We start from the raw sequence: 24,807 nt of genomic DNA on the forward strand, positions 1-24,807 counted from the left end.
CTCTCTCAATTTCCCTGTCGTTTTCCACCTCCACGTCTATATTAGTGGATTGAAAATATTCAGGAAGATCTCTCTCAATTTCCCTGTCATTTTCCACCTCCTGTTGTGCTGTGTCGTCGAGCTGCTAGATCTCGTCGGCCCTTCCCTTGGCGTGCACTGAGGAAAAGAGTGAGCGATATCTCTGAACCCTTGCCGTCGTGAAGCCTGCACGAGGGACGACAATAAGATTTCTGGGCAGCGCAACTGCGCGACCGCTCGAGGCCGATCGGCTACATTTCTGCACTAAAACAATCTGCACTGCATCGTCTCTTCACGAGGACGGAGCGCTGCTTGGTAAGAGTATTCGAACTTAACATGAGTATGTTTCGGTTCGTTTTACTCAATCAGTTTACAATTATGCTTGAGATTGCAGTAGCATTGTTATTTCTATTTTGCCTCAAATTGAAATCTCATCACTATAAACGCATATTTCCAACATATTTGACTATATCATAATCATAAAGAATTAAAGATTCTATTCAATATTGAGCATTTCACTCCTACAAACTCTCTGTTTTCCACACTTCAAATCCTATATTTAATTCTTCTTGTGGGTGGGGCCATATACTTGGTAAACCATTTTAGCTAGCTAAGTTTGGTTTGCGTGGGGTCAATTTGGAGAGCCGGATGGTTTGGTGAGTTCGATAGCTAGTCCATTGGAGAGCTATTTTGATGTTGAGCAACTAAAATTTGGCTAGTTGAGCCATTTGACTAGTCTCTTAAAAATGCTCTAAGATCTCTTAGGTATAGCTCCACTCTTTGATTCTTCAGCTGGGCGGGAGGCAATGAGAATTGATTCTTTGCTTATCCCTACCAGAAAGCAAGGTGAATTAAGGCTTTTTAGCTTTTAGGATACCAGAAAGCAAGGTGAATCAGGTTTTTTTTAGCTCCTAGCGTAAATAGAAAAGTGACCTAACTAATCCCTATATGTCGTGGCTCTAGGAGGAGGGCCACAGCCGGGTGGCGTAGTGCATCCGCCTAATCCCTGAGGGTGATTACTCGGGGAAGTGCAAGCGATACCTCAGATCTACTCATGAAGCAAGCACACAAGAACACTCGAGGATTTAGAGTGGTTCGGACCGCCGGAGCGTAATACCCTACGTCCACTGAGAGTTGTATAGCTCTTGTGTTTTTGGATGAGTCTATCCTCCGCCCCCAAGTCCCTTTTGACTTGAGTCCTTCTCTAACAGATGTCTCTCTTTTATAGTGCAAGGGGGACGCATACACATGCGTTGGACCCCGACAGGCGGGCCCAACAAAGATGTATAGAATATCACGAAAAAGACATTAATGGTGCTACAGTGGTTGAGAATCTCTTCACCGGATACGCTTCATCGCACTGTAGACTCTCTGACCGAGGGGGGTCTTCTCCTGTCCCATCGGCGAGGCGCCTGTTGAGGCGGTGTAGGTTGCGGCGTAGACTGTTGGGTCTACCGCGTAGGCATTATGATACTCCGTCGCCGAGCTGTCATGTCTAACTGGCGTTACAGACTGACGCGCGTGGCGTGTGCAGCGCCAACGGATGCACCGTGCGCCTTGGTAACACGCGATCAACAATACAGCCTGGCAAAAGTCACCTCGGGCTCTGCTGTGGTAGAGTGCACTTAACGTCTCCCGTATTGAATGTGGTAGGTGGACGAGTCTTTCCGAGGAAGCTTCGCGGCCGCGCGCGTTCCTGCGGCGGCGGACACGTGGCGGCTCCGGACCCCCCAGGCGGCTCCGGACCCCCCCCCAGGCGGGGTGTCTGTTTCCTCCCCGCTGAGGGGTCCGGATAGTATATGGGGGGTCCGGGGCCCCCGGTTGTTTTGGACTGAGTGCTCCCTTCTCCGAGACACGTGGCGTCACCAGACCCTTCTCCTAGCGGGAAGCGGGTCCGGGACCGTTGGTCTGGTGAGATGGAGCCGGACTCCAGGGGTCCGGCTGCTCAGCCCCTTAGGGCGTAGTTACGAATAACTACGCGAGTCTTGACACAGCAAGAGGGGGTACCCTAGTCCAGAGGTACCGACAGTGGCCCCCGGGCCCACCACGGGGGAGGTACGAACCCGCAGGTGGGGCCATTATCGTGATGTGTTCTGGCGCAACTTGGCTGTGTTGGCGGTCTCATGTCGCGAGTGGGTGCTCCGGACCCCCTAAAGGCCGTAGCACTTATTGCCAGGTTCAGGTACTAGAGCCCTCTCCGCAGGGCGGCGAAGGTGCAGGCTTAGGGTACGGAACCAAGCTAAGCGGCTGCACGGACCTCGAACCGCCCAGGGAGCAAGCACCACTTCCCCGGACCCGGCTCCAGGCGACTGTGGCGAGCGATCTCTGCCGGAGCAGGCCACCGGAGTGGACTTGGAGCGACCGTGGCGAGCGATCTCCGCCGGAGCGGGCCACCGGAGTGGACTTGGAGCGACCGTGGCGAGCGGTCTCCGCCGGAGCGGGCCACCGGAGTGGACTTGAGCGACCGTGGCGAGCGGTCTCCGCCGGAGCGGGCCACCGGAGTGGACTTGAGCGACCGTGGTGAGCGGTCTCCGCCGGAGCGGGCCACCGGAGTGGACTTTGAGCGACCGTGGTGAGCGGTCTCCGCCGGAGCGGGCCACCGGAGTGGACTTGAGCGACCGTGGCGAGCGGTCTCCGCCGGAGCTGGCCACCGGAGTGGACTTGGGTTGTTGCCATTGATCCACCGAGATACGTTACCGGACCTCGTGGTGGGGCATAGGAAATCATGCCTTATACTAGAAAGGAGTCCGGACCTCTAAACACGGCAGCCTCGGATACTAGGGTATTCGTAACAGGGCAGCGAAGTGCGTAGGCTTAGGGTACTTTACCAAGCTAAGCGGCTACGCAGAACTCCTCCACCCCAGGATACAAGCACCACTTCTCCGGAGAAGGTCCCTAGGAGTTCGGACCGCCTTCCAGCTAGAAGGGGTGTCCCATCCTGACCACAAGCCAGCAACTCAGTTTGGATCGTTAGCAACAAAAGAAAAAACTTCATACGGGAGAAAGAAACATGCAAGCTGAACGGACAAGTGCTATTAAGTTAATGTAAAGATAGGACTGAGAAATCAAATCTCCTTCATTACTTGATTCGTGGTGTATATCAGAGGTCGAGATTACGAGGGCGGACCTCTACCGCTCTGGACCACTTGCTGGTGTCGCCTGTTTGTGCGATGAAGTCAGAGGTCGGGTTTACAAGGGCGGACCTTTACCGCTCTGGACCACACATAGGCAGCACATCATTACAAAGGAGAAACACACTCAATCTTATCTAGGAGTAACCTTTAGCTACTATTCGCAAGGCATGCACTTCCCGGCCGGAGCGGAACTGCCACCTTGGGGGTTCTTCTCGGTCGCCGGAGGTGAAGGCATCCTGGATGTGCTTGTACAGCATCATCCAGCATCACCTCGGGAGCTTGTGGGACCCTCCTCAGCTCAAGAACTGTTTCATGCTCAGATAGCATGAAAACAACTTCTTTGGCTTTGAATGGGAGTGGCACTGCCGTTGCCAGCTGCCGTTGGAAGCCAGCCCGATGGCCGCTCATAGTGAGCTGAAGCCAGCTTGACACCCTGGCGCAGCGGAAGGACGGGTGCTCGTTTGGACGAGCACGGAGCGTGGAGAAGGGCGGTCGTTCGCCGGCTCCACCTTGGTGCTGGCGCAGGGCCCCCGTGCCTTGCGATGGAGGTCAACGCCTGTCTGCAGCAACTCCAAGGGTGGCTTGAGCCAGGCGAGGGAGGAGGCGACAGACATCCTTCCCGAGCCGCAGCCGTCGGCTCCAGGCTCCGTCTTGAGAGGAAACCTTGAGCCGACGCCGTGCCGCCGCAGGGGGCCCCCGGTGGTTGCTTGAGAGAAAAGCTTGAACCGACGCTAAGGTGTCGTAGGGTGATGCGCAGCAGGCGTCGCCCCTGCGCTCCACCGCGCCGGCTCTGAGGTGTCGCAGTGGCGACGCACAGCAGGCGCCGCTGCCGTGCGCCACCGCACCGAGGACACTGCTGCCTCGGTGCCAGGGTATGCGGCGTAGGTGACGCCGTGCCACTCTTCATCTTCTCGTCGTCGTTGCAGAGGATGAGCTCAACCTCAGAAGCCAGGAGGTGAGCGAAGATCTGGCCAACGCTTGCGCGCTCCCCACGGACGGCGCCAGATGTCGTGGCTTTAGAGTGATGAACATATTTTGGGTTGATCATTCTTAATGACATAGCTATTTTTCTTTCTTACAAACAAGTATGCAATCTTTTAAAAAAGAACAGTCTGTTGGAATCATTTTTTTGCTTCATTGGAATGTGAATAAGGGCTGAAATCATATGGTTAATTTTAAATTGGCTCCATATATATCCAAAGCTCTGATATCTTCCTGCAGTATCCTAAATATGGAATGTACATGTTGATAAAAAAAAGTACAACCCTGGATGCATTGTTGTCTAATTCGACATGAATGAACAAAAGTGGAATGATCTGATATACTAACATTTACGCCCGACCATTTCTGTTGGTTTCTAGAGATGGCATGGGCCACTATTTCCATTCAAAAACTGGGCTGTAGACAATAATGGATGTTTGCTATTTTTAACAGAAAAAACATGGGAACAGCCGAACAGGTGTCAATGAACCTAGGTGCTCAACATACTGATTAGAGAGCTACAAACAGCATGACATTCTGAAAATTATTTAGATGCACATGTGGTCAGGATGCTTATCATGGAACTGCTCCGAAAGAACTGAAACTTAGGGTGTAAGTGATAACCCCAAAAATCTGGAAATAATCAGAAATCAGGTAAAAAGGTGCATCTTGGGGTCAATGGTATTCATAGTAAAGCTTTTGCACGGCAACAGATATCAAGCATGAGCATTAGATTGCTTAATGTTTCAGTCGGCTGTCCCTTGAAGAACTAAACTCTGAAGCTCCCGTCAGTTTCACATTAAGGTTAACCATCTCTGGGACTAGAAATCAGCACTTTGCCAGATACACAAAGATTTCACTGACGGAAAGAAGGTGCAGTTTACTTTAACGACTTGTATGCATTCATGGTGTGGCCAATCGATGCCCTGCTGAACTGCAAATGCCATTAGCGATCTCTAGCATTTGTTACAAGTGTTTCTCGGAAAATCATTCTTTTACTCCGCATCAGATGTTTTGCACTCCAACAAAATGGAGCGTGCGTGTTTCAGCCTGGTCTTGTGGAACTTGGGATGCTTCTGGTCTTCCAAGCTTTGCAATGAACTGCTGATGGAGCTGAATCTGAAGAAGCCAATGCCTGGCGGGACCAACAGCTGCCGGGTGAAAAAAAGAAAAAAAAACAAAGTTTTTTTTTAGTCACATGAAGAAAAAAAAAGTGAAGGAAGCTGGCAGAGATCCAAGCGGGCTTCAAAGCCCAATCGCAAGATATCAAGGCCTAGTTTGTCAGCCCAAGTAAGTGGGCCCACCACGAAGGAGGCCTGATGGTGTTTGTGCTCGACTGCTAGCGTGCAGGATGCTGCGATGCGGCCGGTCAGCCGGCGGGCCACCGTGAGGACTGAAGAGGTTACCGGCCAGCTGGTCCTCCACCGGACCACCGCTGCTGCCTCGCCGCCGGCAGCGGCGACGATCTGTGGATCCCCGACGGAGCGGTGAGGGCTAGCTTGTTTCCAGTGTTTGATCTTAACGATGCAGTCTACTCCATAGGACGCGTTAATTTGTTTCTTCAAAAGAATATGCACGGAATTTTCCTGTAGGACTAAAATGGCACCACAGACTTGCTCTGTTTTGTCCAAACAGAGCCTGAAAGATCGACACTCAGCATGTCAGCGAGATATGGGTGTCCTTTGCTTTTTGGTATTTTTCGGATGTGGATGGTCATCTACTTTGCTTGTTGGATTCAAACGTTACACTTTGACATCTCAGGCAACAGTAGTCGCCGAACAATCCTCGCTACAGTGAGTGCGCGCCGGAGCTGATGGACCGACAATTCGTAACAAGCCGGCCGGCCACAAGCTGTATAGCCAAATAGCCATGCATATACATGCACTTCGTCTATTTTACTTTGAGGCGAATTCCTAATTCTTTAGAAAGAAAGCCTTTTCCTTTTTAGCAAAATTCTTTCTATTTCTACCTGCTCAAGGCTCCTCCGCATCAGTACCAGTTAGATCCGCCGGACGGCCGGCCGGCCGACAGCAATTTGACAAAGTGTTCGGTTCTTTCGTTCTCGTTGCTAATGGATAATTTTAGAGATAATTTCACCCGCGGTCCTTAAACTATTTCGCTGTTCTCATCCAGATCCCCATCCTACTAAACTGCATTTACACATCCCTAATCTATCATCGCAATCGTTTAGGTCCAAAATTACCACGGCACAACCAGCCCGCCGACGTGGCTCTGCCATGCCATTTTGGTGGGAGTTTTGGCGCCACGGAACATCATGTTCATTTGCATTTAGCCCCTATGTTCTACTAGTGGTACCCAATTCCTTCTCCTCTGCTTCATAATCCGCCGAGGCTATTCCCCTGTCGCCGAACCCTAGCCCCCAATAATCCCTGAAGCCCAATCCTAAGCTCCTCTCCAAATTCATTGAATCCGAGCGCATGGAGACTGAATCGGTCTCATCCTCCTCTCTGACTAATCGATGCGGACAACCTGCTGCTGCTTGACTTTGGTGCCAAATTAAAGCAAGCGCGAAGTGGATCACTGGATCATGATCGCTGCCGCTGCCGCTGCAGTAAAACAATCCATCCCGGGATGCGCGATTAGGGGTCACGTCGGGCCGTCCCATCGCCTGAGGCATCCATCCATGCCGCTCCTCCTATTTCACGGTGTGTTCAGTTCACTTTGTATTTTATATTTTTAAAAAAGAATCTTTAATATTTAAAGTATTAAATATAGACTAATTATAAAACTAATTACAGATCTCGTCTATAAACTACGAGGTGAATCTAATGAGACTAATTAGAGGGTCATTAGAGAAAATTTACTGTAGTATTACTGTAGTAATTTAGTGTTTAATCACGTCCTAATTAGACTCATTAGATTCGTCTCACGATTTACAGTCTATTTATATAATACAATTTATTTTTTGACTACATTTAATATACTATGCAAGTGATTTATAAAAAAATTGCATTTTATGTTTTTGCATTTAAACACGACCTGAGGCCACTGCAGCACGCCGCGCCGCAGCAGCAGCAACTGCTGCTAGCTGCTTCGACTAGCATCTACTGTACTACTCCTTGGCCCTGTTTGGTTTCCTATCACGAGCAAGGTTTTTTTTCCCGACCGGTTTACCCAAACCGGCGCCCACCGGTTCCGGTTTACCGGACCGGTTACCGGTAGAAACCGGTCAAATTCAAATTTGAATTCAAAAAACTCAGTTCAACCGGTTCGTACCGGTATACCGACCGGTTTGTATTCAAATCCAAATTTAAAATCGCATGTGTAATCGGTTTGGATCGGTATACCGGCCGGTTAGACCGGTTTACCGGCCGGTTTTACCGGTTTACCAAGTGGGCCTTAATGGGCCGTCTCTTTTTTTTTCCTTTTTTTGTTTTAACTTTAAATGCTCGAAAAGTATGTTAAACGAATGAATTTTTGAGAAAATTTGACACCATTAGCGTCGCACCTTGAAGTATTTTTAGAAATTTTTTGGAAATTTTTCATTTTTTTAATTCAAATTCAAATTTTGAATTTGGGCCAGTTTGGTACCGGCCCAAACCGGAACCGGACCGGTTTGACCGGTAACCGGTCAAACCGGACCGGTTCCCACCGGTAAGGTGAACCGATTCATGAGTAGCACACACAATTCCCGAGAAAAGAATCTCACATGCATGGAGTACTAAACGAAGTTTATTTGCAAAACCTTTTTACGGATGGGTGTACCTTTTCACGACGAATCTAATGACAGTAATTAATCGATGATTGGCTACAGTGATGCTACCCGATCCCGAACCCGAAAAACCCTAACCCAAAAAACCCGAACCCCAATTCGGGTTCTGGGTTACCCGAAATTATTATGGGTAGTTCGGGTATTGGGCTACGGTACCCGAATTACCCGAAATCAGCCCAGCCCATAGATGTGTTTACTCATTGTATGAAATCAGGCCAGCCCAGCCCATGAATACTCTTAACCCTAACCCCACCCCGGCACCCCCAGTCGGCTAGTCAGTCCCCCACCGCCCCACGCCTCCACCCCAGTCACGCCGCCACAAGCCACAGCGCCCCTCGCGAGTGGCCCGTCCCGTCCGCCCCTCGCGCGCCGACCGCCGTCAGCCCGTCACCGGCTCACTCCGCCCGTCTGCAGGGTGCAGGCCCCCTCCTGGCCTCCCCCCAAGGCGCCGCAGCGAGGCGCCGAGGAGGCCCCTTCTCCCCGTCCCCGACCTCGAGTCCTCCGTCCTCGACTGCAGTCTGCAGACCAGCGGTGCTTCTGAGTTCTGACCCCGGCGCTTTATGCTAGGTCCTCTCGAGGTTGCTGGTTGATTTTTGATGCTATTGGGAAAAGTGTACTTGCTGGTTGATGCTTGATGCTAAGTCCTCTCGAGGGAATCGACGATGCTGGGATCTGATGGAGGATTCAATGGATCTGTTATTTCTTTCCCTTTTTTTTTCCTTTCATCTGCTTCTTTCTTTTCCGTTTCAGCTAGCAGGCAATCTTGACGTGGATGCAAAGATAGGAGCAGGCAATAGATTTTAGGAGAAGCTATTGAGTTTACTTTGATGTTCTACCCTAATTTATCTTCTCAGAATTTCCTTGCTCGCTGATTTTTTTTATCGGGTATTTCGGGTAAACCCGAACCCGAACCCGAATTTTCGGGTACCCGAAATGTCAGGTATTGATTTTTCAGAGTAAACTTCGGGTAGCATTTTTGAAAACCCAAATTTCAAAAAACCCGAAATACCCGATCCGAATTTTACAGGTAACCCGAACGCCCACACATAAGCCGTCAAGGGGCTGATTGGTTTGTGGATGGGCACAACCTGGCTCGCATGCTGCGTGCGGGCCTGCTGTGGCCAGGCTCGTCAGGTACCACAGCCGCTTGATTGCTTTGCGTATGCAGGAATACAGGTCGAGTTGAGATGCTGTTTGGTTACTTGCATGTCTAAAGCAAAAGTGATTTTCTGTGTCTGCACGCTTTCCCATGCGCTCACGCTTGCACCACCGGAGCCTGGTTCCCAGGAAACGGCCGATTTGCTCGTTCCTCCAGAGCCTGGCCGAGAGGCATCTTTTGCATGCGCGCAGCCTGGTTGAGGAGGTGAACCAGTAAACCAATCTTGTGAAGCCTGCATCTGACGGGCCTGGTTGAGCTGCATGCAGCAAACCAATCAGCCCCCAAATCGCCCCCCTCCTGGCCTAGCCTGGTGTCCAGCTCCGGCCAGCCGGGCCGGGGTCCTGCCAGCCACGCACGCAGCGGCGATCTCTCCGTCGCCTCTCTCTGACGGCCTGATCGACATCTCCTGTCCTTCGATTCCGATCTTCCCACCCATCCCTCACTGATCACACTGCTTCTTTTTTAAACCTTAATTTTCTTCTTTTGTTACTGTACTCCTTCTGCATCCGTGTACGAAATCTTTTCTAAACATTACCGATCGCAGATGGATCAGGCCTTAGTCACACGGAGCGCGGAACGACACGGCGTTCCGTGTTCTGGGAACTTCGTTCCCAAACGAGGAACGGGAACGATGCGGAACGTCTGCCGGAACGTGTGAGGAACGGAGCTTGGAATGTTGTCCCGCGTGCAGATGGAACAAGTACCACTCAACTGGTGGTACGCGGCGCATCAACTCGGCGGCCAGCGCCCGGCGCGTCCGTGGAGGCCCGCCGACCCTCCCGCCAGCACATCGGCTAGGCTTCTTTGCCTCGGTTCTTCCCCGACGACCCGTCCAGACTCCAGCCGCCGCACTCCATTTAGCCGGCCGTCTTCAAGGGCGGCATCCCCGCGGCGTCGGACGCGACGCACGACCACCGGCGGGCGGCCGCACGCACAAGCGCATGGCGGCAGCGGCGCACAAGCCACCTGTGGCGCGGCGAAAGACGAAGATTAGCGCGGCCAAGGCCAAGGCGCTACGGCCCAAGAAGGCGGATGGCCCGTGCGCAACTGCATAGGGGTGCCGAGGCGATCCGAGCTTTTGAGGAGACGACCTTTCGGTGGCCGGTGAGGACGACTAGGCGATGGCCCCTGCGGAGCATTTTTTTTCGATATAGCCACTAATCACGACGTAGGGCAACGGCCCACAAAACATTTGGGCCTACAGATTTTCTTTCTTGATTAGCAAAATTAAATAGAAAACTTTTATAACAGAATTTATGAATAAAAAGAAGAAATTTCCGGGAACAGGTGCGTCGTTCCGGCCGTATCGTTCCGGGATATCGTTCCGAATTAGTATGGAATACGTTCCCTGTTCCAAAATCATCGTTCCATAGAGGTATACCCCACTCATTCCAGGATTTTGAAAATCATCGAACCACGTTCCTCGTTCCCATCGTACCGGGAACTTGGTGACTAAGGATCAGGCTCGCTGCTGCAGGACGTGTGCGCGCCTGCGCGGCCTCTTGTTGAGATCTGGCGCCAGGGACCAAATCCTCACCGCACTGTGCCCACAGTGTCGCCGATAATACTTGCATTGCATACATACATACTATCCCACTGTTCGTCGCTATGATTGAGTACCACTCGTACGTAGGGGTGGTAAAGGGCCCAACATTTTGAACTAGAAAATCTAAAGGTCGGGTCTTAAAAGGACCGGACTCTAATCTTATACAATTTTGAACTAAATAATTTAAGGGTCTTGTTGGGCTATGAAGATGCCACTAGGGCCATGGCCCATTACCACCCCTACTCGTACTTGAATGACTGAACTAAGCACTGTACAATAGCCATCTGTATATACACGCACATAAACATTGTTCAGAACTACTCTACGTACCAATCTGTACGCGTTCAACGTGGGATGTATTCGAGCATGCATGAGACGACATGCATTTGCGTTCATGGCGTCGATCAGGAGTCACGTCGAAATCTGGAGCTTCACATGATCACAGCCATGCATGCATCATGTTACAAGCATGACTCTGATTATGAGACCTGCATGTACCAAATTGCCAATTAAGAAAAGTGATTCATATATTCATATATTACCAAGCACTCTGCATGTGGATGGATAGCAGTGCATATATGAACTCTCTGATGATCCAACTCTGATGATCCAAATGCATGCATGCAAGTTACTAACAAGCTAACCTAGCTGATCAGCTGGGTACACATGATCAATTTGCTGACAATAACTAATTAATAAGAAACTAGCAAGAAGAAATTACTAAGAGATACGATCTACTCCCTCTGTCCCAAATTATTAGTCATTTTAGTTTTTCTAGATGCATAGATTTTGCTATGCATCTAGATATATATTATGTCTAGCTGTATAGCAAAGTCTATGAATCTAGAAAAGCTAAAAATAAATAACAATTTGGAACGGTGGGAGTAAGCTGCAAGGGCTCTTGTCTGAATATCTCCCTTGCAAATTAAGCTGAAAAAAGAGATTACACAAGATCTACTAGCAACCGAAGGCAACCAAGATCACAAGGTAATAAACCGATCGACCAGCGCGATAGCCCTAAGGAAAGGAACCAGCGGTCCGGATCATGCGTCCCTGGGCGCCGCTGCACCCGGGCCCAGCTCATAAAGGATGCCGCCATGCTGCGCGTAAGCCTCCAGCCAGGTAGTTGGCGCCGGCGGCATCAGTGGCTCCTGTGGGACGGCGTTGACCCCGGCCTGGGGCGGCGGCGGCGGGGCCGGCCTGCCAGCGCCAGCGACGACGGAGGTGAAGGGAAGAGGAGGGTGTGGCGGCATGCCCATGGCGTTGCTGCTGCGGCCGTAGCCGTTGGGCGGCTCTTGCGTGCAGGCCGCCGATGCAGGGAAGCCGCAGCCGTTGCTGATCTTGCTGCCCTGCTGCTGGTTGCTGCTCGCCGGCAGCAGTGGAGGCTGCATGCCGTGGTGGCCGTGGTGGAAGGGGAGGCTGACGACGCTCGTGCAGCCGCTAGGGTTTGGGAGGGGAGGGGCGGCGGCGGGGTCATGCTGGAAGCAGAAGCTGGAGGCGTCGTCCATTCCCATGGGGAGGTAGTGGGGGTTCTTCACCGTCATCAGCTTGCTGTACTGGTCGCCTGCCTTGTGGAGTATCCTGCAGATCACCCATTCCTCCTGCATGTATGTACAAGAAAAGATTCAGCAAATCATACATAAAAAAGGATGTTTTCTGTGGAATGTATACATAAAAGTATTGTTGGATTGTGATCTATAAGCGCAGGGACAGACAATTCCTGATCGAACTTCTGCAGATAGCACGTTTATTTATTTACAGATTAAAAAATGGAACAAATGAGCACACTGGATATATGCGCACATTACTAGTTTATTTGAGGATGATTTTATTATTTGTACGACAAAGATTTGGAACGGAGTAGAGTATGTCAGTGCTTGGAGATATGTAAAGTACAACCATGATGCGCCCTGAGGGCACATCACAAACACAGCAACAGCAGGATCACTGGCTGGAGGGGTTTGGATCCTGTGTGTCAGTGCAAATAGATTTTGAGCAGAGATGGAACTACTCCTGGCCATGCATGCATGCTGCTGCTGAAGGCCTGAAGCTGAGCACAGCCGCTGTGTAGTTGTACTAGCACATTATCATGCTTAGGGCTTGTTTAGTTGCAAAATTTAAAATTCCAAATCTATCACATCAAAAGGGAAGCATGAAGTATTAAATCTAGACGAAATAAAAAACGAATTGTATATTTTGCTTGTAAATTGAGAGACGAATCTAATGAGCCTAATTAGACTATAATTAGATACTAAATTGCTACAGTAATTGCTACAGTGATGGATTAATTAGGCTCATTAGATTCGTCTCGTAGTTTACAGACGAATTCTGTAATTAGTTTTGTGATTAATCTATATTTGATACTTCTAATGTGTAAAGATTTTATTTCAAAAACTTTACAGACCCAACTAAACAACTAAACGAGGCCTTACACAAACACCATTGATGCATTTGTATTGTATATGTCTATCAATCTGCATGCATGTGTCACCCAAGCAATGTGCATACGCATGCATGCTACATTCATTCATTGCAGCCAGCATATGTCTGCAACTCCTACTTCTTGTCAAGGATATCACATCTCTACTACGGACCTCTACTACTGTCACACTGTCCCGTTGTCAAGTCATAGAAAGAATCATATCATATATACTGTACAGAAGAAACGGAAAAGATCTGTCCTAAAACCTTAACAAACCCATTCATGGACTAATACAATGCTATCTGAAACGCCATTTTAGTGTTAAAAACTGAAGAAATCCGCCCTGAAAAAAACTGAGCAAATCTGTTCATGGACTCATGCAATGCTACTGCAGCCTGCAGCTATGCAACATTGCAAGTAGCTAGGCTGGATGCATGGTTTATGTTGATGTGGTCATGTAAACATGACACAGCATGAGTTACCTGCTCGACATTTAGATATACCGAGTCCTTGTTTAGTTGCATTTTTTTTTTGGAATTTTGGTACTGTAGCACTTTCGTTTGTATTTAGTGATTATTATCCGATTATGGATTAACTAGGTTCAAAAGATTCATCTCGCAAATTACAGACAAACTGTGTAATTAGATATTTTGTTTAGCTATATTTAATACTTCATGTATGCGTTTAAAGATTCGACGTGATGGAAAATCTTGTAAAGTTTTGGAATTTTGGATGCAACTAAACAAGGCCCGAGTATGCATCATTGTACCTTGCAGGAGCGGCGGGCGGCGGCGAAGTCGCCGTCGAGGCGGTACTCGTGGAGGACCCACTTGGTCTTGTCGCCGCGCGGGGCGCGGCCCTTGTAGAAGACGAGCGTCTTCTTCATGCCGAGCAGGGCGCCGGTGGCGGCGTTGAGCACCTCGCGGTCCTTGCCGGTGGCCTTCCAGTAGCCGGCGCCGGTGGCGCGGTTGGTGCGCATCCCCGTCGGGTACTTGCGGTCGCGGAGGCTGAAGAAGTACCACTCGCGCTCCCCCATCCGCGCGGCGTCGGGGAGCTCCCACGGCTCGCACCGGTTGAGGTCCACCTCCGCGATGTCGACGCCGCAGCAAGCGCCGTTCAAGACCTTGGCGGCGAGGTAGAAGGTGACGAGCTCCTCGTCGGTGGGGTGGAACCGGAACCCCGGGGGCAGGCCGTGCTCGCCGGCCGACGCCATCTCGTCCCCGAGCAGGTCCCACAGCTTGTCGCCCATGGCCTGGTGGTGCATACCCACTGCACACTTGCTAGTAGTGGGGATCTGATCTGATCAAAAAGCAGGAGGTGATGAAGGACCAATGCAAGCAGCAATGGGAGGGAGAAGCTCGCTCTTGGCCAAGAACCCGGCCTATAGCTAACTTTGCTCACTCCTCTTTTTGCACAAGATGAATAGCTGTTCTGAGCTATACGGTGTGGTGTGTGTGGAGAAGCCGCCAATGCAAGGGGGGCTCTTTATAGTGCAATAGGTGGGGAGCTAGCTACCATACGTACCTCCATCACCATGCGCTCTCTCTCTCTCTCTGTGTGTGTGATGGAACCATGCATGTTGGCAACCAGGAATGATGAGGTTAAAGGATGGCGATGGAAACGGTGGCACCTGGCTTGGGCCAGATGAGGAAACCTGCCCCTTGTTTAGTTGTCTTCAAAATTCCAAAACTTTACAAAATTTTTCGTCACATTGAATCTTTGAAACACATGCATGAAATATTAAATGTAGCTAAACAAAATAACTAATTACACAGTTTGTTTATAATTTGCGAGACGAATCTTTTGAGCCTAATTACCAAATACAAACGAAAGTACTACAATACTTTACACCCTAAACTTTATGCATCTAAACAAGTGCCTGATGGAGCTTAACGGAAAACTGTTGCCACTACTAGAAAACGGCACATTCGTCCCTGCACGTTAGTACCGGGCGCACTTTGGCCCGGTACTAAAGGTCAATTTAGTACCGGGCGGTACGCACAGTGTCCTGAGAGTCGAATAGTACCGGCTGAAACCACTACTGACGTCAAGAAGTAACAATTTAGTACCGGCTGGTAGCTCCAGCTGGTACTAAATATCACCCACAAAATTTAATACCGGGTAGAGACACCGTCCGGTACAAAAAGTATTCTATTTGTACCGGACATAGCCTCCGTCCGATACTAACCATGCCAACCAAAAAAATCTTCCATCGTCCTTAAAATATCCACTCCACCACTCACCAGGCCGAGTCTCATCCTCATCCTCTCCTCTCCACTCAGTCCTCTCATCCTCTCTCTCTCCCTCCCTCCTCTCCTTAGGCAGGCCACAGGCGGCATCCCGGCGGCGCGCATGGCCAGGCCGGACTGCCGGCGGCACGCGGGGCCAAGGCCGGAGGCGTGCGAGGGCCTGGCCGGCCTCCCGGCGGCGCGCGAGGGCCAAGGCCGGCAGCGCGCGGGGGCCTGGCCGGCCTCCCGGCGGCACACGGGGCCAAGGCCTCACGGCGGAGCGCGGAGCTGCCTGCTCTGCCTCTGGTGATTGTGATTGTATTATGTGAATTTTGTGATTGTGAGATGTATTCTTCTGAAATTTGTTATTGTGAGATGCATTTTTCTGATTGTAAAAGGTATTCTTGTGATTGTGATGACTGGTGTGGAAATATATTCTTGTGATTGTGATGTGATTTGTTGATTGTAATGACTGTGTGGTGGAAAAGAAAAAAGAAGGAAAATGAGAAAAGAAAATGAAAACGAAAAAAAGGAGAGAAAGGAAACCTACGCATTTGGACACACAGACTTTTAGTACCGGGCAACTTGACCGGCACTAAATGACATGTCATTTAGTACCGGCCAAGCGACACCGGTCGGCTGCCCGGTATTAATAGGGGGTTGCAGACCGGTACAAATGGCAATATTTCTAGCAGTGGGCACACGGTAGCGACGTACATGCACATCTCTAGCTACTAGTACCTAGCTAGTTGCCGCTGAAAAGTCTCGGCTACACTTGCATGTATACATGCTTGCATTGACGCAACGCGCCTTCTGAACACAAAAGAAAGAAAAAGGACACGAAGCCGAAAACGTACACGTGCACATCCTTTACTCGTCGCCGTGCAATGCGTACTTGTATGTAGTTGTGCTTGTGCACATACACCTCAGCCGTGCTTGAGATATCTTGAATGGAGTGCGTGCGTCTGTACCGGGATATATAGCTGGACATATATGTGCATTCGTGTACGTAGGTAGATGTGTGAGCAAATACTGAGGATGCAGATGGTGGAGCGGGGCCTTTTGCAGCTGCACATACCTCACGAGTAGTCAAGCATGTATGCCGTGTACTTGTTTCAGTTTCAGGGTGCAATGTGTACTGCTTGCCAAGGCACCATCAGCATATGTATAGTTGGGTAACCCTGCATTGCATGCTCATTGGCCAAGTGCACTACCTTTGGGTACAATGTGATGCTTGCTGCTTAAGATAAACCAAGTGTATGCAGGCCTACTTGCAAGTTGCATGAACCACCTTTTTGTTTGCACCATGGCTGTGTTTAGTTCCAAAATTTCTTTCTCCAAACTTCACTATTCACCTATCACATCAAATCTCTTGTCTCACGCATGGAGCATTAAATGTAAGTAAATAAAAAAACTAATTGTATAGTTTTGATGTACACGACGAGACGAATCTTTTGAGCCTAATTAGGTCATGGTAGGACAACAATTACCACAAACAAACGAAAAATGCTACAGTATGCTATAGTGTCCAATGTGACTCTTTTTACCACCATTTTACGGATCTAAACACAGCGGCAGGAAACTTTCACATCTCTCTCGCTCTCACAAGGCCAAGCATGCTACAGTCTACTACTGTCTCTGTCTTGGTGCATTTGTCTGGTTGTGCATTTAATTTGGACTACCAGAAGAAGGAATGGCAGGTGCTGCTGCGTGCATCGGGGTTTGGGAGGACGATCGGAGCGAGTTTGCACGAGGACGGCAGGACGCCCATCAATTTCTCCTGTAGACACCGTACGTACATGGCCTCCGGAATCCCGTTACCTCTTCTTTTCCAGTTGGATCGATCAACAACGCTGCCAAAACGTGCTTCGACACTTGCATATAACCTCAACGATGTGTCGATGATTACTATTGCAATACGTTCAGTTAATAATAGTGTCTTCCAAAAAGGAGCAAATGTTCAGTTGATAATGTTACAGGGACCTTATCACCAATAAGAGAGGGCTTGCCCTGCCCTGGAATGGCGAACTACTGCGATCGATCTCATCGCTCTTTTTTCTCTTAATACGCAGGAGAGATGCGTATCATTGTATTAAGACGAAAAGAGTTTTACAACCGCACGCATAGAGCATGAAGCTTACGCAATCAAGCACCATCCTAGTACCAGAGAAAGAAAACTTCTAAAGAGCCTCGAAAGGCCAACCCACTCTCGTACTACTCCCGTCTTAAACAACCTATCTGCCGTGCACCTGCGTCGATCCAGAGTCTTATATCCAGCTTGATCTTGTCTTGTAGCCAGTGGCGGAGCCACCACTAGGGCGAGCCCGGGCGGCCGCCCCAGGTGCTTCTAGACGAGATCCAGAACATACTGTTAACAACAAAGGTAGCGGAGAACAAGAAGTAGGATGGATCTGAGGAACATAAGAAGAATAAAGGAGAACAAGGAATTAACTTTCAAAGGACAAATTACTTGAGTAAAGAGTAAGAGTTCATATAATTTGTTCGATACTCCTCCTCGTATGTACTCAGTATTTTAACCAGCGACTCTCTTGCATTTATATGGGTTGGGCTTGATACGTGCGCGCAGACACATCTAGCGAACCCATTCGCTACCACCAAAACTAACACTAGGCTTTCTAGTGGGGCTGTCCATAGTGGTAGATGCTTCCTCCGGTTCGTGGGTGCTGACAATATCCCCCGTTCTCAACTCCGATCGGGGCTCGTGACGGTGCGATGACGCCCCCCTCCTCCGAACGTGAGGACGATGGTCATCTACTGCCAAGAGTTGCGAGACTCAGATTCGGCCAATGGAGCACTGCACGAGAGGACTTCGTGATCTCGTGGACCGTCCGGTCGAGTGGGCTGTAGCCTCTTAAGAGGTTCAGCCTAGCCCCAGCCCAACGCTGCGTCTTCTTGCCACCAGACGCTGCTGGCAACTTTGGCAGTTCACCATCCACCCCCCTGCCTGCAGTCCCGCTCAGGCACTCACGCCGACGCATTGCTGTCGTTGCATGATGGCGCTCCGCATCCGTCCCAACCCCAACTCGACACCCGCCAGCCGCGTCAGCGGATCCCGTGCACCGCTGCCGCGGGCACTTGCAACCGGGCAGCAATCTTCGGCGCATCACTTTGGCCGTGCGAAAATTTTGATGTTGAACTCTGCCCTATGTCATTTTTTGGGCTGGCTTCGCCACTGCTTGTAGCTCATGCGCGGTGCAGCTCTTACCTGATCTCGTCGATCTTGGATGAACCATGGAGATGTTGTCATGCTCTCAGCAGCCTCACATCACATGATCGAGCTGAGTTTCCTGCTGTGAGTGCCAATGCCATGTTCTGATTAGGCAAGCTGAGGATCATGAGAGTATGAGACGCATGCCCGGTTCCGCATGGAAGGGAGGTACACTCTTCCAGCACAAGGGGAACTAGGGTGAGGCACTGCGACCCTCTGCCCCGGCGTGCGCCAGTCCATAAAAGTGTGGCGCCCCCGAGGAAGAAGGCGACGAGGACGACGACCTGAGAGGTGAGAGCGAGGAGTAAAAGGTTGGAAGGAGCAGAGGGGAAAAGAAAGGTGGCCAGAGCCCAGAGACGATGCCGATGCCGATGTGATTCAATTCTTTGGCCTCATTCAGGGCCAGGGGCCAGGCCTCTGCCCCGGCTGTGCCGGCCGGATTCTACTATTCCAGCGGTGCGGCGCTAATTCCGAGAAGGTTAACGTAGAAGTAGGAGCAGGACATGCGCCGTGCGTGCGTGCGCGAGTGGTAAACCGAGAAGGTGTCCCAATGACCTGTTCTTAGCTACTCCTAGGAGGCAATAATTTGGTAATGGTATCCCAATCATTGGCGCGTTGCCGTTGCAATGGCAAACTCATGGTAGTGTGGAGCTATGCTAGAACGTGACCTTTTCAGCGTAGGCCACTAGTAAAGAATTCAGTTTCGAACTCAGTGGCATTCCTCTCTAGAGAGGACAACCAATGCATACTACAACAGACACGCTTCAAACCCAAAACAGCCTACCACATCGCGGCATCCGAAATGACAAAACCTTTTTTTACTACTTGATTGTGCTTGGATTCTACTCTGATTGGAAGTCCACTATCCACCATGCCATCATTAGGTTGCAACAAACCTACCCTAACTAAAGCTTTTTTACAAAATAGTTTGTAGAGGTAATAGAAAAAAAAAGGTGTTGATCCGCTATGCTCAACTGCGTTTTAGGATATGTTAATGTTAATAACCAAGTGGGTCATCAACTAGGTCATTCTCTTGGAGTACCACCAAAGACTAATCCTTAGGTGCAAGTGCAGCCAGTAAGAAGGAACGGTATCAACTAACAATGGTACGTATACGGTGATAATGGATGAGCGAGGACGGCGGCACATGCATGTAGAAGAAGTAGCAGCGCACAGTGCGCGAAGAAACCCATGGGGCACACGGGAGAGAGCGTGCAGCGCAGGCGCCCAGACGGACGGCGACGTACTGCAGGAGCAGGAGGGAGGGCTGGAGGGCGCGGCAGAGCGTGTGCAGTGCAAATCAGGCGCGCACTGTTGACCGGCCACTGTCGCCGCCCCTGGCCACAGTCGCCTGGCCCTCCGGAGGAGATCGGGAGGGAGAAGGAAGGAAAGCAAAGAGAAGCCGCGCGCGCCAGGGCACGGCAAGGGCGCGGTGCAGGGCAGCCTTTAATTATCTCATCTCGCCGCGTGCGGCGTCGCAGGCGCCAAACTGCCACGCCCCAGGGCGCGCCCCTGCCCCCTGCCATGGCAGCCGCGCTCAGCTAGTTAGGCTCTGTTTGGTTCCAAATAAATCACCAACTTATAAGTTAAAAAGTGCAAAAAGTAATTTATTTTGCCAAACATCTCTAATTTATAAGTCGTGGCCGCGCCGAGCTCCGTGGAGGGGAGCAGAGGAGACGCCGCGGCGCGCGAGACGCCGCCTCGCCATGGCGCCTGGCACCTGCACCTTGCCGGCGAAGGAGCCGAGGCGGGCGCGGACGGCCAGGCAGAGGAGGGGGGAGGGGGGATGGGCGGAGGGCAGAGGGCGCCGCCGCAAGGCCTGCCATGGCCGGCGTCGAGGAGGTTGAGGGCGCGGATCTCGCCGCCACGCGCTCGCCGCTGCAGACCTCCTCCACTGCTTCGTCCCGGCGCCCGGCTCCGGCCCCCGCCTCCGTCGGTGGAGGGGCGCGGCGAGGAGGCGGAGGTCCGACCTCCTCAGCCGCTCCGCTGGTGGTGAGGGAGAAAAGGGGCGGGGTGGGGGACCTATGCCCCGCGCCTCCTGCTGGCGCTGCTGCTCGTCGCCGTGGCGGAGGCGTCGGCCATCCGGGTACCATGGCGACCGTCTTCTCCATCCTCCGCCGGCCTGGGGATTGGGGAGAGAGGAGGATTGGGGAGAGAGGAGAAGGGAGGAGAGAGAGAAAGGGGAGGGGGAGGGCGACGGATAGGAGAGAAATAACTTATAAGTCATATACAGCCAAACACACATGACTTATAAATCATTAGTTTTAAATCAACTGACTTATAAGTCACCCGACTTATGTAACCCAAACAGAGCCTTACCTGCCCCTGCGACTGGAGAGAGAGAAGGGGGTGGCAGGGTTGCAGAGCTGCAGCTGCAGGGGAGAAGAGGGGGGCATGGCCACGTGCGAGAGCGGCGGGCGGAGGTGACGAGTCGGGGGTCGGGGACGCTCGTGCGCGCGCGCACGCGATCGTCCAATCTACTGCTGCCGCCGCGCCCCCAGCTTTCTTTCTCACCATGCGCTTCCGCCCTGCCGCGGCGTGCCGCTGCCCATCCCTCCTCCCCCGCGTTCAGCAGCACTGCGCGCCCCCGTCCTGGCTGCTGCTGCTGTTCCCTGTCCTCCCTCCCAAGGCCCGCCCGCCGGCCGGCCCCAACAGGCAACAGGTCTCGCAGTCGCCACCACCTCCACCTGAGGCTAGAGGCTAGAGCCTAGAGAGCGCAGGCGAGGGGTTGGGCGGCAAGCAAAATCGTGTACTGGTGGTTACCCCGTCACAGTACCGGTACGATCGATCGACACGCTCGTCGTCTTAACTCCTGTAGCCTGCCGCGGCTCTGTGTCCGTGTGTGCAACACTGCTCGCTGCCGGAGCTCCAGCGCCGGCCGGTCGGCGACCATGGGCTCCCTGTAACAAGCAAAGGTTTACAACCTGATGAACCCGCTCAGTGGGTGATGCACGCGGCGTCTGCGTGCGTGCGCGGCGCAGGGCCCCGTCGCGTTGGCATTCAATTCAAGGCTCTCGGAGAGTCGGAGTCGCTCTCGCCAGGGGTAGGGAGCGCGGCGAGGCCTGGCAGGCAGCCGTCCGTGTCTGGGCGTTCAGGTGAACAGCTTTGGCAGCCTGCAGGAATCGCTTGCCTTGCAGTGCAGGCTGCCTGCTAGGCGTGTCAGGAACTGGAAGTTCCTGCTCGCATGCATGCATGCATGCATGCATGCATGCGTCCGGTGAAACATGCACTCCGAGTTTAATTAGGAGTGCTAGTGTTATTTCTAGTTCTCTATTATTTTCCATTTAAATTACCAAATGGGTTTATTGGCTTCATTGCTGTGTGTCCTTCACATTTTCCATTTTTTCATTTATTTTTTATTTTTTGAAGGATATTTTGAGTTTTTTAAAATCCTTTTAGCTGGTAAAAATGCAAAAATATCTTGGGCCTTTCAGAATTTTGCAACCCTGCGAGTCTACTAGTATCTGGGCTAGTCTCTTGAGGCCTTTCTGAATAGCACTACCGGGCCGCCGAAACGGGGCAAAAACGGCCTGGTTTGGATACTGGCCTCAACTGACGACGTAGGCTTGGACAGTCGGCCCGGCCCCGGCCTTTCTGAATTTTGGTCGGTCAACCTGACCGAGAGGAAAAAGAAAGACCTTGTCGACGGGGTGGCGACGTGCGCGAGGCTACAGAAACAACTCGCCCACTGGATGGAGCGCCGAGCACGTGCACATTCCCATCGCCGGCTGGAACGGCCGGTGCCCTTGGCGCACCCGTCACATGCCCGGGCTGGTCGGCGAGGTCGCGTGCCGCCACCTTTCCCGGTAGCGGAGGCCGCGCCGCCCCCCTGGCAAAGAAACACCGGTAGGGGCAGGCAGGCGCGAACCTACCACCTCCCTCCTCGCGGTCGGGCGCCCGGTTGCTGTCTCGGCGACCCGTACGAACCGATCAGGCCGAGGCCATGCGGTAGCTGTAGCTGGCTAGCTGCCATGTCGTCGCGCTCCAGCCGCAGCGACAGGGACGCTGGAGCCGAAGCAGATCTGAATCTGAACCTGGTGGACCCGACGACGAGGGGAATCGGAGCAGGAGGAGGAGGAGGAAGAAGCAGCAGCAGCTTCTCTCTCGTTGACTTCTTCTCGCATCGCAAATTGCTTTGAATCGCAGTGAATTGTTGCGGATCATTGCCTGTCCTGGATTGAAGGTTGGATCCATGGAGGCGTTCGTCCATGATGGACCAACATCCAAGTCACTGAAGCAAAATGGCAACGACGAGAACGGAAGGGCATTGCATCTTGCAGTTGCAGCAACGAACGAACAATCGATCGATCATCTTTCTTCCAGATCGACCCATGCCTTCATACAAGGCATACTATATCATAGACAGGTTCCGTTTATATATATACCACAAAATCAGTTGCTTTATTGCAGCTTACAACAAGCAATGCCGCGCCGACGGACTGGAGCAAGTTCGTAACGACGGCGTGGGGGGTGAGGTCAGAGGTGCACCCCCCCCCCCCCCCCCACCAATGGGTCGATCTCCTCCGGCGATCAGGCCTCACCGTCGTCGAAGTTCTGCGCGTAGCTGTCGGAGTCGTACCTGAAGCCCTGCGGTGCGGCGGCCTTGAGCGGCCGGCCGTCGCGGCCCAGCAGGCGCCGCGCCCCGGCGCGCACCTTGTAGAGGACGTGCCGCCACGTGCCGCGGCAGTGGCACCCGCCCAGCGCCGCGGCCTCGTCGTCGCTCATCCCCAGCCCGCGCGCGAACGGCGGGCGCCGCGCCATCACCCACCCGAGCCCCCACTCCCACCACCGCCGCAGCGCGCCCGCCGCCGCCAGCGCCTTCACGGACGGCATCGACCGCGCGCGCCGGAACGGCGCCGACGACGACAGCGACGGCCTGAAGCGCACCGAGAGGGACGACATGCGGCGGCGCAGCCCGGCGCCGCCGCGGGCTCCGGCGCCGGCACCGCCCGCGGCCGCGGCGGCGGTCACCGGGAGCTGCTCGTCCTCGCTCCGCCGCGGCTTGATCGTCTCCAGGATCGCGTCGGTCGCCATTGCCCGGCGACCGTGGGGCGATAGACCGGGAGATCTCCGGATTGGGAGGTTGAGCGCTGGCGGCTTGTCTTGGGGGGTTTCGTTTGGTGGTGGGCGACTTGTTGGAGCTTGGTTGGTAGGCGAAGGGGTGAACTCCTGACTCCTGAGCTGCTGCTGCGCAGCTGGGTGCATGGACATGTGGGACCAGTTACACCAAACTGTCGTACCACTCCAGTAGTAAGGCCGTGTTTACTTCGCGGAATTTTTTGAATTTGGCTACTATATCATTTTCGTTTTTATTTAGTAATTAGTGTCATTATAAATTAATTAGACTCAAAAAATTTATCTCATCATTTATAGCCAAACTGTACAATTGATTATTTTTTGAACTACATTTAATGTTCCGTGCATGTGCCAAAAAAATTGATGTGACGGAAAATCTTAACAAATTTTGGGAACTAAACATAGCCTAAGTTTCTTAAAAAAAAAACTCAAGCAGTAAGCCAATGCTACTGCACGTGTGTACAAATTATGGTGCATGTGTGATGTGTCCTTTTTCCGAGTGCAGATATTTCTGTGAGCAGTGAACTTTAAGCCTCATGAAATGCCGGAATTATTTGGGCTCAGGCTCTCTTTTTTTTAAAAAAAAACCGTGCTTCAAAATTAGACTGGAATTCAGCATGGTCTCGGAATGGCAAACTGCATGATGCACGCGTGAGCTTGTGTTCTGCCGTGACGGGGAGAAAAGGAGAGCCGAGAGCAGGCTAAGGTCTTTTTTAATCTCAAAACGCAAAATATAAAATTTTTGTAAATCGCTTACATGATGTACTAAATGTAGTCAAAAAATAAATCGCATTATACAAATAGATTGTAAATCACAAGACAAATCTAATGAACCTAATTAGGACGTGATTAGACACTAAATGGTTACAATAACATATTCTAATGATGAATTAATTAGACTTATTAGATTCGTCTCGTAGTTTACGGATGAGATTTGTAATTAATTTTATGATTAGTCTACATTTAATATTTTAAATGTTGAAGATTCTCTTTTAAAAATGCAAAATAAATCTAAACTAGCTCTAAACAATGGCGTTGATATCGCATGGCCTGGCTTGATGCCTGGCGCTGGCAGCGGGGGCGGCAGGTCGTGTCGGCGCCCGACGCGGAGATGCCGAGGACGAGGAGGACGGCGGCCGGGCCGGTTGGTGGGTCGTTGTTGCCTCGTCGGGAGCCGAGCCGCGCCCGTGCGTGCAGCGTGCTCAGCCCACGCGGCCCATCCGCTGAAGATGGAAATGGAACTGCTGCCTTGGTTCCTTCTCTAAAACCGTCTCGTATCAT

The 24,807-nt window shown here is 51.7% G+C and overlaps 2 protein-coding genes across 2 annotated transcripts; both read right to left on the reverse strand.

The window, feature by feature from the left end:
* Positions 1-11,049: 11,049 nt before the first annotated feature.
* On the reverse strand, positions 11,050-14,503 carry LOC120677341 (protein CUP-SHAPED COTYLEDON 3-like). Its single transcript, XM_039958494.1, has 2 exons — positions 13,763-14,503; positions 11,050-12,172 (listed from the first exon to the last, which is right to left on the reverse strand). Exons 1-2 carry the CDS (start codon positions 14,255-14,257, stop codon positions 11,615-11,617), a joined length of 1,053 nt encoding a protein of 350 aa, XP_039814428.1. The 5' UTR covers positions 14,258-14,503; the 3' UTR covers positions 11,050-11,614.
* Positions 14,504-22,703: 8,200 nt separating this feature from the next.
* On the reverse strand, positions 22,704-23,647 carry LOC120680233. The gene has a single exon (XM_039961843.1). It carries the CDS (start codon positions 23,482-23,484, stop codon positions 22,981-22,983), a length of 504 nt encoding a protein of 167 aa, XP_039817777.1. The 5' UTR covers positions 23,485-23,647; the 3' UTR covers positions 22,704-22,980.
* Between the last annotated feature and the right edge of the window lie 1,160 nt (positions 23,648-24,807).

This window comes from Panicum virgatum, chromosome 6N (genome assembly GCF_016808335.1).
Source record: "Panicum virgatum strain AP13 chromosome 6N, P.virgatum_v5, whole genome shotgun sequence".
Classification (NCBI taxonomy): Eukaryota; Viridiplantae; Streptophyta; class Magnoliopsida; order Poales; family Poaceae; genus Panicum; species Panicum virgatum.